Below are 13,942 nucleotides of genomic sequence, written 5' to 3' on the forward strand. Positions count from 1 at the left end.
GTGAATTTACTGGATACCCTCTTGAACGGAACATGACATATGACGCTATCTGAATACTTGATTACTGCAGCGGTAACTCCAGTCATTATATAATTGAAATTGTTCTAGTTGCTGTTAGTCGCGAGCAGGGCTGTGGAGTCGGAGTCGGAGTCGGTGGAGTCTGAGTCGGAGCTTGGCTAATTTTCGCTTGATGGAGTCGGAGTCGGAGTCGTGAAAACTGTAGAGGCCGGAGTCGGAGTCGTGAAAACTGTAGTGGCCGTAGTCGGAGTCGTTGAAAAAATACTGACTGGAGTCGGAGTCGGAGTTTGTTAAAATGACCCTGACTTCGACTCCGACTCCGACTCCAACTTCTTTATCCAGTAAACAATTTCTTTTCAAAGATACCTTTTAAATTACTAATAATACCTGTAATAGGATTTTTAAGTACTATCAATCACTGTTAGTAACGATACAGATCATGGGGGCCAGACCGTGCCCCGCAGGCCAAATGTGGCCAGCGAGGTTTTGTGTGGCCTGCGAGGTAATTCTCGAAATTAGATATAACATCAGGTAAAATTGCACGGCCAACCAAAATTTGATTAGCCTGACCGCGAAATTTGATGATGACTAAAACATCAGTTTCGACCCATTGGCGTAACCAGGGGCCAGCCACCTTCAGCGCAGATCTTCGTATATGACCATAAAGTAGAATATTCCATAGCAGATTTATTTGACTTGAAATTTTTCTTAAACCTTCGCATGATTTATTATCAGGTTTTTTGCATTTAGTATTGGAAACCCTAGAAATTACAAATACGCGCAATTTGCAGAATTGAGTCCAACTATATTCATTAGGAGAACGTGTCGTCCAACACGGGACTTCGCTTGTAGGTTCGAAGCGAGATCGTCGGCGATGAAACATTTGCGCAAAATGACAGAGCCATGCTCACCGAAACCGTCGATATTGCTATATCTAAAACGCTAAATAATCCTGTCCTAGCCAAATGAGCCCATGGCTATACAGAGGCGACCCCCAATATGTGCAAGTAATATATTTATCGATCGAATTCATTCAGTACCTTTGAAATAATTTCGTGGTTCGCGCGACCAGGGCATGACCGCATACTGTACAGTTGCACACTGAGTTTTCAATACATAATTGTTATCAATTTTAGAACATAGTCATATAAGTCTTGTTTTCAATGTTACCGAATTCGGTTCGTTCCTATCGGGCGACTAAAAACAGGTTATCAACATTCAAGTTTCCCGCGCACTGGTCCGTAAATCTCATGCGACCTTTTGGCCGAAAAGGTTGGCCACTCCTGAAATAGTTAGAATTGAACATTATTTGCAAAATACAATTCAGTTGTATAGAGGAAGATAGAAGCAATATGCATCTTCGCGATGCAGTCACAAATTGATGCAATTTTTGGAATTATACCATGATATTGGGACAGCGCAAATATATCGTCTGGTTGTAAAATTGATGTAAATATAACCAAACGCTCCTTCCCACTTGACAAAATTAAAAATATTTGTGGTGTAGCTTAGCTGCTTGGGTCGGACAAATGATTAAGAAAGACTGCAAGTCCTAGTCCTTGACTAAGTACATGACTGAGTACTTGACTAAGAGAATGTAGACTAGACATATGCTATTTGACTACTTCTTAAATTTCGTTAATGACCAATGTCAATTAGTATTGTGAGAGTGTGTGTGCTTTTACTCATTGCAGTCTGTAATGAGAAAATTAGTAAGATGCATCTCTGTATTAGTTGCTGACTGATGCACAAGAGCAACACTTCGATTGTTTTATCTACATTTTAATTATACAGGATGGGATATATGTCGTGTTCGAATGATTCATACATATTAGGTTATTAGAGAGTCCATGTTATGAAAACTGATAAAATATGAAAAAATGAAGGTAATTTAGAAAGGCAATCTTTCATCCATAGTGAATAATTAGTGCTGTGCCACAATGAAACAATTTTGCATGCCATCGTTTGTTTGTATTTGTTTAATGGTTATATGATAGCCATTTAACCGTAACTGTGGCATATAATTTTCGAAGTAAATTAGTAATACTGTTGGATTCGGGGTTGGAGTCGGAGTCGGAGTCGGCGTCGGTATTTTAAAGACTCGGGAGTCGGAGCCGAAGTCGGAGTCGGTACGTTTAAAGACTCAGGAGTTGGAGTCGGTCCATTGAAAATGTGTGGAGTCGTAGTCGGAATTGAAGTCGGTGCTAAAATTTACCGACTCCAAAGCCCCGGTCGTGAGTTGTCATCATAAGCGTAGGCAGTGGGAAAAGGCGAATCCGTAGTCCCTTCCCCTTCCCATTTTAGACTGTACGTATACTGCACATTGTGACGCCATACATGTCACTAAGTCTCATTAACAGAGTAAACTGAAAAGCTTGATGTTGGTCTCAATCGAGTTAGCAGGCTTGGCCTACTCGAGGAGCCTAGATTGATCCAGCCAAAATATAACGTACTATCGTTTGAACTAAGCGGCGACCTGACTATACGTTTTGCGGCACAGCAATTATGGTTGGGCAAACTGTTGCAGTTGTCAGATGCGACTTCGCGAAATAAATATAATTATTTTGCGTGGCAAAATGACTGGATTCAATCACGAAGGGCCTAACCATTCTGTGGTGTCTTCTAGCATTTCGTGCAACAATTGAACAACACTAATTGATTCCCCGCCGAGGCAATTATTATATCACGCGTTGTAATGCGATGGTCTCTCGCATCGTGAGCATCGCGATTTAGTTGAGGTTAACGCGCCTACTACATACGCAGATATGTTTACCGCGTTAACACGCCTACTACATATCCAGATATGTTTACCGCGAATGTAGCACTCTGTATAGTTCAGTATATCATCGACTCGCGTAAGTCAAGGTTACTGTTAATAAGCTCCCGTCTTATTCGAGTTACGTGGGGTCGGGAATCGGACCTCATGGACATCGTGTTGAGCAAGTGTTCTCAGACAAGACATTGAGTTCTGTTAGGGAGGTTATCTATAGTTAGATACAGCCGACAGAAGGGTAGTCTTTCCCTGGAATGCTTTCTTATTAAGCCTATATCCATCGTAAAACACGATGATTGGCCGTTTTTGCAGTTAGAAACCGCTAAGGTAGTTGCCCTAACGAGGATGTAAGTTGATATATTTCCATGCTCCCTTTGTTTTAGTCGTAATGCGGGGTCGACCCCGCGTATGTGTTCTGAGGAATGCTAGATGTTTAACTGTAAATGCGCTGGACTTTGGTTCATTATTATTAAATAACAATTCGAGTTATGACTTGCATACAACAGTTTCGCATTGGCATTTAGCGTTATAGGCTGTCAGTTGTCAATTTGTTGAATGAAACAGCAGCCTGCTGATAACGATACTTCCACCGCAATAGCTAGAATTATCATCGTCGCAAAATGAAAGTCGCGTCCAATCCGTACGGTACAGCTGAGTAACGTATTATAGAATATTGATATCGCTGTACAATGGCGGGTGCATAATTTGATGATTGTTTAGTGAAGCCATTACAGTCGGCATGGTCATTATCGGAAATATTGGTGCGTAATAGGAATGGTACGCAGTGTAAGCAGTTTTTATAGATACGGTAATTATAGTTTGTTGCGGTTGTTAAATCCTGAGATTAACACTAACTTTATGCGCTGCGATCAAACGGATTCCTTAATCCCGAGTTGATAAATCCTGACTAACGTGATAATCGACGTTATTGCTAATCCTGATCTGAGTTTTATTGGGTAGGTTATCTATAGCTAGACACAGCGGGCAGAAGGGTAGTCGAGGACGTTCACGTTCATACATTTAGGCGGTCCGTTTTATAAATGCCGGAACCGCCGTCGCATGCGATGCGTGGTTCCGTTAGTGTGGATCATTACTTCACTGCGTATTTTCATGCTTAAACTAACTTCATACTGCCAATAGCATATCCGCAGTTCTAGCATGTCTGCGGGATTTGTCATTCTGTTGAGATAAAATGCCTATATCTTCTACGCCAGAGGTGTCGAACTCGATCTTGGATCGTACCTTTGTTTTTTCCTGAAATGCTTTATTATCAAGCCTATGTATGCTTCGTGAGGAATACTAGATGTTTAACTTAAAATGCACTCAGTGGAATTTGGTTCATTATTATTAAATAGCAATTGGAGTTGTAACTTGCATACAACTCGGCCTACGACATCGTAGGCCCTAGTACAACGGTTTCGCATTGGCGTTTTCGCCTCTGTAAATAACTGCCTCTGGTCTGTTTTCCCAGAAAACTTTGATTTGAGTGTGCACTTTTTTGACTTCTCTGAATTTGATGTCAATGTCACCAACTTGTTCCCGGCGGTGATTAGAACGCAAGCGCGACACTGTCGTTGGTTGGTTATAATATTGTCGCCTAGAAACGTATTCGACATTTTCTGTATTGAGGGATTATTATTTTCGTGAAAGTATTTCTCAATGAAGTCTAACTTCTGTTTGAAATATGCTGAATAATATTAGCATTTATTTCGTTGACTTAGATGTTTGGCACCCCTGATACGCGCCATTGTCACTTACAAGCATTGCATACTAAACCCAACCGATTTCCTTCAAGATTTAGTATTTTTGATGAGCGATCGGGAGATTCTTATAGGCATGCAGGCTGGCTCAAATCACCAATGCGATATTTGTGGGAAAGACTTTTCTCGAAAGTTTTGCCTCAAGAGGCATTTGGATACGCATTTGAGCCTGGAGCGTCATGAATGCGATATTTGTGGTAAAGAATTCTTGCACGAAGTTTCCTTCAAACGTCATATGAATGTGCATATGGGCCTCGAGAACGATTGCGATATTTGCGGGAAAAATTTCACTTACAAGAGTCTCCTCGAACGCCATGGGTATATCCATACTCGCCCGAACCAGTTTGCATGCAAAATTTGTGGGAAAAAATTTGCTGACAAGAGTAATCTCAAACGCCATATCGATATCCATACTCACCAGAACCAGTTTGCATGCAAAATTTGTGGGAAAAAATTTACTGGCAAGAGTGATCTCAAACGCCATATGGATATCCATACTCGCCCGAACCAGTTTGCATGCAAAATCTGTTGGAAAAAATTTACTTACAAGAGCAATCTCAAACGCCATATCGATATCCATACTCACCAGAACCAGTTTGCATGCAAAATTTGTTGGAAAAAATTTGCTGACAAGAGTAATCTCAAACGCCATATCGATATCCATACTCACCAGAACCAGTTTGTATGCAAAATTTGTGGGAAAAAATTTACTGGCAAGAGTGATCTCAAACGCCATATGGATATCCATACTCGCCCGAACCAGTTTGCATGCAAAATCTGTTGGAAAAAATTTACTTACAAGAGCAATCTCAAACGCCATATCGATATCCATACTCACCAGAACCAGTTTGCATGCAAAATTTGTGGGAAAAAATTTTCTGACAAGAGTTATGTCAAAAGGCATATGGCTATCCATACTTATTCAAACCAGTTTGCAGCATGCAGAATTTGTGGGAAAGAATTCACTCGCAAGGGTGTCCTTGTAACTCACATGAAAATTCATCTCGGCATCAAGAATATTCAATGCGATATCTGTGGGAAAGAGCTGACTCACCAGGACCATCTCAAGACTCATTTGAAAATGCATTTCGGCATCAAGAATTATCAATGCGATATTTGTGGAAAAGAATTCACTCTAAAGGGTAACCTAAATCGTCATATAAAAAATCATATCGGCATCAAGGATAATCAATGTGATGTTTGTGGAAAAGAGGTCACTCGCCAGGTCGATCTCGAGACTCATTTGAAAATGCATTTCGGCATCAAGGATAATCAATGTGATATTTGTGGAAAAGAATTCACTTACAAGGGTGACCTAACTTGTCATATAAAAAGGCATTTCGGTATCAAGGATAATCAATGTGATATTTGTGGAAAAGAATTCACTTGCAAGGGTGACCTATCTTCTCATATGAAAATGCATTTCGGTTTCAAGGATAATCTATGTGATATCTGTGGGAAAAAGTTCGCTCGCAAATCTGACCATAAGCGCCACATCCATACCCATTAAGGTCTAAAATATGTTGAGTGTGATATATGACAGAAGGCATTTCGTCAAATAAATTACCTAAACAATCACGACGTCATTTCCTGTTCGAAAGTACTCCCTCGAACGTCACGTGGACATTGCCTGTCAAAAAAATTAGAATTACGGTTCCGCAGACTAACGCGAAGGCTGAAATTGATACTCATATTCGTGTGGAGCACTGTTCATTTAAATGTGTGTTTAAAGACTATTCGTACAGTTAATGTCTAGTTTCTGTGCAAGAGATCTCGCCGAACTTCGAGGGGATTATCGTATGGATGGCCACACGATGTGCAGTAGATTTCAATGAGATTGGGATGTCAATATTCATTTCTTGTATTTAACATCTGGTTCGCAATGTACTGTATGTTACTTAGACCCAAATTTTTGTCTTCGTACTGTCGGGCGTGATACTATATAACCTGGAAAATAACGAGATTCATTCAGCAATGTATCGATCACCATATCGAGCCGGTTTGGCGCGATGATTAGTTATTTATTTCAACGTAAAGTCATCCTTGTGAACCCATGTACTATAGCTATTGTATGGGCGACAAATCAGACAGTATCATCTTTCTTCCCAGTTTCGTTTGTGTGAGTAACGCGCCAATGAACGAAGATCATGTACATTATGGTCCACTTCGTCGTCCATACCTTTACCTCCACTGATTTTCCACCTTTCAAACGAGATGTAAGCTGTTCCGTGTTCAGAACTTCATACCAACAGGCGTCTGATTCGGGTTAGGTTAATCACTAGTGTTGTAAACTGGGGTGTTACGCTGGAAACAGCGGTGGCTATGAGGTCAAGGTGACACACCTTCGACTAATTTGGCTTGATAGAACGTAGGACGTAGGTCTATACTATTCCTTTACAATATGATGTACATTGTACATATTTCTAACATCGTCAAAATCAGTATGTTGTATTTCATGCCAACGTAGGAATACAATGAATCAAGGTAGCGTTCGAACTCGTGTACTGAACAGAAGGAGGGCAGACAGGGACAGATTTATTCAGTGTTGAGTGCCGACAAAATTATTTGCTTTTAGTCATAAACCAACCTTATATGTAAATCCGCATTAGTTCGTATAGCTTATTGTTCCCGACAAAGACATCGCAAGGATATACCATCGTCGCAACGTTAAGCGCACATTAATGCCGTAGAAAAGCAGTACCGTAATTGCAGAAGCCTCGTAAAATCAGTGTTCGACATTTCAACCCGACTCATTTTTGTTCGAAATATAGGATTGTTAAATTCGATCTTTAAGCACACGTAGTGAATGATCATAATGATTATAATAACAACAACAAGGTGAGTCCGTTGAGCCAGAAACAAAGCAATTCGATTGCCGACTCGTCGATAAATTCTGTGTCGTTGTAGGCTTGAGCAGGGACCAAAAAATAATGATTTAAATTGATTTGGATTTCATATGAAGCTTCTCTCACCCACAAATGCACGAGTACTACAGTGATCACTGATCAGTCACATTTCGATAAATCATGAGACTCACCGCGACATTTCGATTTCTTGCAGTCTTCCCGGAATACAATTCCAGGACTCGTGCTCCCTTTTGCAGAAAAATGTTAAGCATACAATTCCAACAAAATCATAGGTGCAGTGCTTATTCTTGAATATTCAACACATGCGCACCAAATTTAATCATGCACCAGATATAATCGTATCTATTGGCTGCGGACTACACCTGGTGGGCATACTCTACTCCAGGGGTCCTTGCATAACGGGCCGCATCTTAACAGCAAAAACGGCTGCGGGCCGCAGAACATTATTACCGTATATTCGTGGATTACTATTATATTTAGGCTAATATAGCCTATTTACCAGTCTTATATGTGCATTTAGTACATTCTACAGCATTTATGGACAGCGTTCGTAAGCTTTCAGTTGCTGTTTCTAGTGAGATTATGTGATCTTCCGACGGAACAAGAAAATCCCTTCATGAAGCGTGCATTGCATTCGTTGCCAAGTCGGTATGTGCAGTGTGCACGTTCAAACCCTTGCATCAGAGAACTGAACTCTCTGTTTCAATGCGTGAGCGAGCAAGTATAAAATTAAGGTAACTTTTTCGTTACAGAGGCCATTGTCACTTTGAGCTCTCAGTGATATGAGAAGACGTCTCATGATCGGGGTAATTTCTAAGCAAGCCAATCAACCCTTCTCCTTTCCTTCCATGGCTGATGCCCTGCACCAATAGTTACAGAAGTCAGCTTTGTCAAGTTGATGTTGTTTGCTAGTCCCCTCTCCCCACGTTTGCCCGGCCTGCATTATGTCTACAAATATATCCACTCTGATAGAATACTTCAATACATTTAGCGTTGCAATGTCCGTGGATTTTGTCCAATGCTATAGGTTAAAGTAGTCGACGCGGCAACGTGTTTCAAAACATGCGGCAAAAGATCAACTGACATTGCTGTTACTCTTCTTGTCACGGTTGAATCAGACAACTGCAGCTTCGAAATTTCTTAGGTGAAGTTGTCCTTGCAGCTAAATTCTGGAAACTGCGGAGATTCGCACAGTATAGTAACGTTTTGTTGAAAACACACCTTTTCAAGCAGATTTCATGGGTTTAGCGATATACCAAGCAATTTTGAACCATGCGCCTTTAACGTCGTCGGCAATCTCAACAATGCCTCAAAATATGGATTGCTAGGCCTGAGACCTATCTAGCAACGCTTTTTTCTAAGATCAGATGATAAGTATAACTACAGATGGAACTGTCCGAAGACCTATTCAAAACAATAAGAATCTATACTCGACCATATATCAAGAAACCAGAACACATTGAAGAATGAGAATAAATCAAATGAAACAGAGACGGTGCGATAAGAGAGCTTAAGTAGCTAAATTAATATGTAACAATACTGTGCCGGTAGTAATTGCGATCATATTGAAAGATCTCGCGGGCCGCAGAAAAAGCGTCTGCGGGCTGCGGGTTGAGAACCCCAGCTCTACTCACTCAGTGATGGACGCGTAGGAGTAGGGTGGAAAGCCTGCATGTACTTTGCACTCGCCATCTGCTTCAAAAACTGATGACTCGTACAGAAATCCGGTTATAACTGAAAAATCGAAGCTCATTGGGACGACACCGTACGCGAATCGACGACAAACTTATCACGAATCGCGATCTGATTTGAGATTTCGGTTGAAGGCTTAGTAAAGCCTTTTCAAACTGAAAATGATTTCAGTTTCAAAATATTGTTGTTGCCAAAATAAGCTATTCTCCTGTGCCCAACATCACTATGCCTCACTAGCTGTTAGCTGATGGAAAGAGCGTGCAATCGGTCTAGTCCAGTGGTTCCCAATCTTTTTGTCTTCATCCCCCACTTCAGATTTATTCCGACCCTTCATTCCCCACAAGGACCGTAACAGCACTTCGTCAGCCCCATCAAAAAAGTTGATTTTGGGCCCCCACAGGGTGATAAACCTAACTTCCTGATAACTAGGGCGATTTTTTTTGAAATGTCAAAAAAAGTCAAAATTAGGTCAAAATTGTAGCGTTAGGTCAAAAAATGTCAAAATTGTTTAAAAAGTTTAAACCTGCAACCTGCATTTCGTTTGTATCGTAGATTTTGCACTGTCGGTGAACTTATTATTTGACATTTTGCAGCTTGTAGCCTACTTTATAGGCCTACCGTTGTAGACGGCCCATTGTCTGCTCATTGTGAATCATAAACATTCAAATGAAACAAATAGGCTAACGTGGTGTTTGGTCAATGTACCTCAATATCCTAACTGAAGCAAGATTGCGTGGGCATTGCATGGTTCTTATATCAAGAAGCGCATGATGAAAAATTGTGATGTAGATAGCATTTTCAAAATGAAGCAACACGGTGTGTCACCAGCAGTGTATGCACAACTTCAGTGTTGTCAGCCAAAAATGCAACAACTGCTGCTGTTGAACGTTCTTTCTCCATTCTTGGCAAGCTACTTAGTAAGGACAGACACTTTCTACCCGAGAATGTAGGAAAGTATCTTTCGTTGTACTACAACAAATTTTAATTATTTCTACCATAATTCGTGATGTAACTACTGGAATTCTTCATAGGGCCAGATTTCGTAGAAACACTAGTTTTTTCATGTAAAAATTTGTCAGTTTTCAAGCCAAAAAAGTGTTTTCAGGCCAAAATACTTCGTAAGGACAGACTGTTCGAACCAGAAATGAAGATAAGTAATACAATTTTCACATTATGTGCGAAAACACCTAATTTGCATACGTGAGGTCAAAATTTGGTCAAAATTCAGATTTTTTTAGTCAAAAAAAAGTCAAAATCTTCCGTTTTTTAGGTCAAAAAAAAATCGCCCTACTGATAACCTAAACCTAAACACTTCAGCCCTGCTGAGCGGGCTGAGCCTGTACGCTTCTTTTCCGCTACTCATCAGCTACATTAGTGCGTCGCCTTATTTGGTCTAAACGCGTGAAGCGCGAAAAATTTATATTGTTCGTGTTTGAATAGGTAAATATGATCGGGAATTACATACATTTTGTTATCAATTTTTATCCCCTCACTGCTCACGCAATAAGATTTACCGGTAGAGCTGAGTGACTTGTGTTGGAAAAGGTAGGACCCCTAAATAAGAATTAAACATTTTCAGGCGGACTCGTTGGTATATTGACTTCAATATATTATGCTATTTCGTGACCTCCTACATCTGCTATGTCAAAAGATATGGAAATCTCCCAAACTAAAAGGCCCACACATTTTCAAATTGGTATTGCTTTACTGGCAAATAATTTTTCCATGCGGGATGGCATTTGCCCTGTGGGGTTCAGATCGCCATGACAGGAACATTCGGCGCCACCCATTTAGCCGCCTATGGACAATTAAACATATGTATGTTGTACATATATCGAAGTTTTCGGGCACCACAAGGCCATTACTTCTCGGCCAAGGTCTTCTCGCTGCCGATCGCTCTGGTACACTTCTCGGAGTTGCATGTTACATGGCCTTGGTGCGTCGTGGCGCAGTAATGGCCGACGCCGAAGTATCCATTTCTATAAAAGCTACGTATTTTCGTGGCAGAAGGGTACGCAATAATCAAGATATTCGGCAATATTAAATCGCGCCTCCAGCACGAAAAAGTTTTGAAAAAATGAAAAATGGCATAAATTTCCAGAAAAATACCCTATAAATTATGTTAATTCGGAAATTATTTTGGGCCCCTTCGAGCTCCCCCCCCCCCCCCAATTGGAGGGTTTGGGGTGCGGCAGTTACGGTCCTGTTCCCCACTTCCCAACACTTTATTCATCACAGAGCAGCTATTTGCTGGTTGACTATACACAAGACACCAAACCACACCAGTACGCAAGACAATCGCCTATAACTGCAACATAAGACGTATTGTGAACCGATACAAGCAACGGTCAAAATTTCGCGAAAGCGTTATTTCACGTCAAACTAGTCGTGCCGGATGCGTTTGTGACGCCATGATTCGCCAGTCAGAGTTAAAAATGAGGTTTTGTGAACAACACGAATATAATTCTCGATACATACATTCCAGAGCAGTTAACTGGTAACGGTAATTGCGCATGTGTCTCCGTGAATATGTAGACTGTCCCGTATATAGTTTTGAACAAATACGTCTATTCCCCACCAGAAACCATTGAATTCCCCACCGTTTGGGAACCACTGAACTGGAATTATCTATCGTTATCCAACGCCATTCTCGTGCTTACAATGTACATCACATGAAAGATAATTTGGTATTTTCGACCAGACCTATTTCTTTGCACTTTGTGAGATTGGTGTGGGTCTCCTGCCCTTACTCTTTGGCAATATGGTGCAGTGGGCAACTAATGTATAATATAGTGGCGAGATAGCGCAGTAGTATATATCGCGGCTGCAACACCAATGGGTTGCGGGTTCGAGTCCGACCGAGGTAGACTTCAGAATTCCTATACCAAGTGTTGGCGGTTTATCTAGGCTCGTCATCGCCACCTCGTCCGCGTCAGCGGTGTCTTACAAACAGTCTAGAAGTGGGCCGTGCTATAAGTCGCCAGTTACGGAATAACAATGAAGAATAAATGACCATAGTAGTCGACAGACATCACGAATACCATAAAAACAAAAAGTAACTATGCTACCCGTAATCTCGTCTGGTAAACGATTATTTATGACCAAACACTTAATTTATACCTAGCATTGTACAACTTTTGGAATATTTCAGTCTTGATGTTGCATTTTCAGATTTGCCGAAAGTAATTTGTACTGTGGGCGGCACTCACGCCGACCGCCCGAACATAATAGAAGCGTACGACATTGAATCGAGGGAGTGGTTCGATTTCGGTAGACGTGCGCGGCCAACAATGTTAGTTCGGTTTTCTTTCATATTTATTCGTGTCATGTTGCTTATTTTGTGACTTGAGTCCTAGTCCAAGTAATTGTGTTCATTGTTCAGTTTTGAGTTCAACCCGGTTTAATTATAGATAACTAACCTACGGACAGATACGCAACACCCGTCGTCACGCTTGCTTGCCCGGAGGAAATTACTGCTCAGCAATCTGAACGCAACATAATTGCTAATCCCATAGCTGACGACCCGCGCGCTTAAATTCTATAAAGTTGATCTTATTTGAAAGCTACTGCCGCACTGATTCCGAAAATATACATTAAATTCCAATCAGGGCAATGGAACTCCCTTGAAATACACCGCAAACTCTGAAAATCGTCATTGTTCTAAACAATCGCAGCGACGCAGCACGATGACCATAACAATGGCCCTTGCATGGTTGCGATTGTTCAGAACGATGTCGATTTTCAGACTTTGAGGCTTATTTCAAAGGGGTTCTATTGCCCTGATTGGATTTTAATGTATATTTTCGGAATCAGTGCGACAGTAGCTTTCAAATAAGATCAACTTTATTGAATTCAAGCTAGTGGGTCGTCAGCTATGGGATAAGCAATTATGTCGAGTTCAGATTGCTGAGCAGTGATTACCTCCGGGCAAGCAAGCGTGACGACGGGTGTTGCGTATCTATCCGTAGGTTAGTTTATCTATAGTTTAATCGACTTGTTTTCAATAGGGATGGTGTGAACCTCTGAAAGGCTCAGGTTCGTTTGAACGTGAACCTTTTTGAAAGGTTCTGTGTGAACGCGAACGTGAACCTCATGACGTCACATGACGTCATATTGTTAATTACAACCCTTCATTTCAGTGAAGTGACAGCCTGTATTAATGTACACGACACGTAGCGACGACTCGGGCCACATAGGGCCGCAATGCTGAAGTACATATTGACGATTTAAACGTTGCCAAATGTACCAACTGGTGAAATCAAATGATATAATAATCCCATAAAATCAATATCTTCAGTCGCTTTGCCAACAATTCCGATGGGACTTGTAAGGGAATGTAAGTAAGCTTACGCAGTGACGCAGCGGTGACGCAGCGGTGAGGTTCATGGCTGGTGAGGCACGGACCCCCCACACATACTCACACACACACACACACACACACACATACAAACACGCACTCACGTATAAAGTACCTGATAAAGAGACCCAAAATGTGAATAACAACAGTAGCGGGTATAGAGAGCACTTTCTTTGCACAGTGATAGCCGGTGCAATTTCACATTCTACAATACATGTAGGACTGGTCGCTATTGTGCTAAATGGGCAAGTTTAGACGGATAATAATTACTATCTCTTCGAGTACCGGTATAAATTATTCGAGGCACATGAAAATAGCATCCTCATTTACACATATTTTTTCATAAAAAAACACTAGATTTGCGAAATTTCGAAAGAAAATGCACTAGGACACTTGGCGAAGTCAAAATACGCTAGATCTGGCCCCATCCGATCTTGCACCTCACCCTATTTGATTGTTTGGGGTGCGTCTCTTA

The 13,942-nt window shown here is 41.1% G+C and overlaps 1 protein-coding gene across 1 annotated transcript; it reads left to right on the forward strand.

Annotated features, from left to right (window-relative positions):
• The first annotated feature begins 4,564 nt into the window (after window positions 1-4,564).
• LOC145453287 (uncharacterized) lies at window positions 4,565-7,043 on the forward strand. The gene has a single exon (XM_080331265.1). It carries the CDS (start codon window positions 4,601-4,603, stop codon window positions 6,059-6,061), a length of 1,461 nt encoding a protein of 486 aa, XP_080187391.1. The 5' UTR covers window positions 4,565-4,600; the 3' UTR covers window positions 6,062-7,043.
• Window positions 7,044-13,942: the final 6,899 nt, after the last annotated feature.

The sequence above is a fragment of the Botryllus schlosseri genome, chromosome 13 (assembly GCF_051294905.1).
Source record: "Botryllus schlosseri isolate E-star chromosome 13, Bs_hap1, whole genome shotgun sequence".
NCBI classification, from domain to species: Eukaryota; Metazoa; Chordata; class Ascidiacea; order Stolidobranchia; family Styelidae; genus Botryllus; species Botryllus schlosseri.

Bases quoted from the DNA above. Each gene is read 5' to 3' on its own strand.
- LOC145453287 (XM_080331265.1), top strand. From the start codon at position 4,601: ATGAGCGATCGGGAGATTCTTATAGGCATGCAGGCTGGCTCAAATCAC.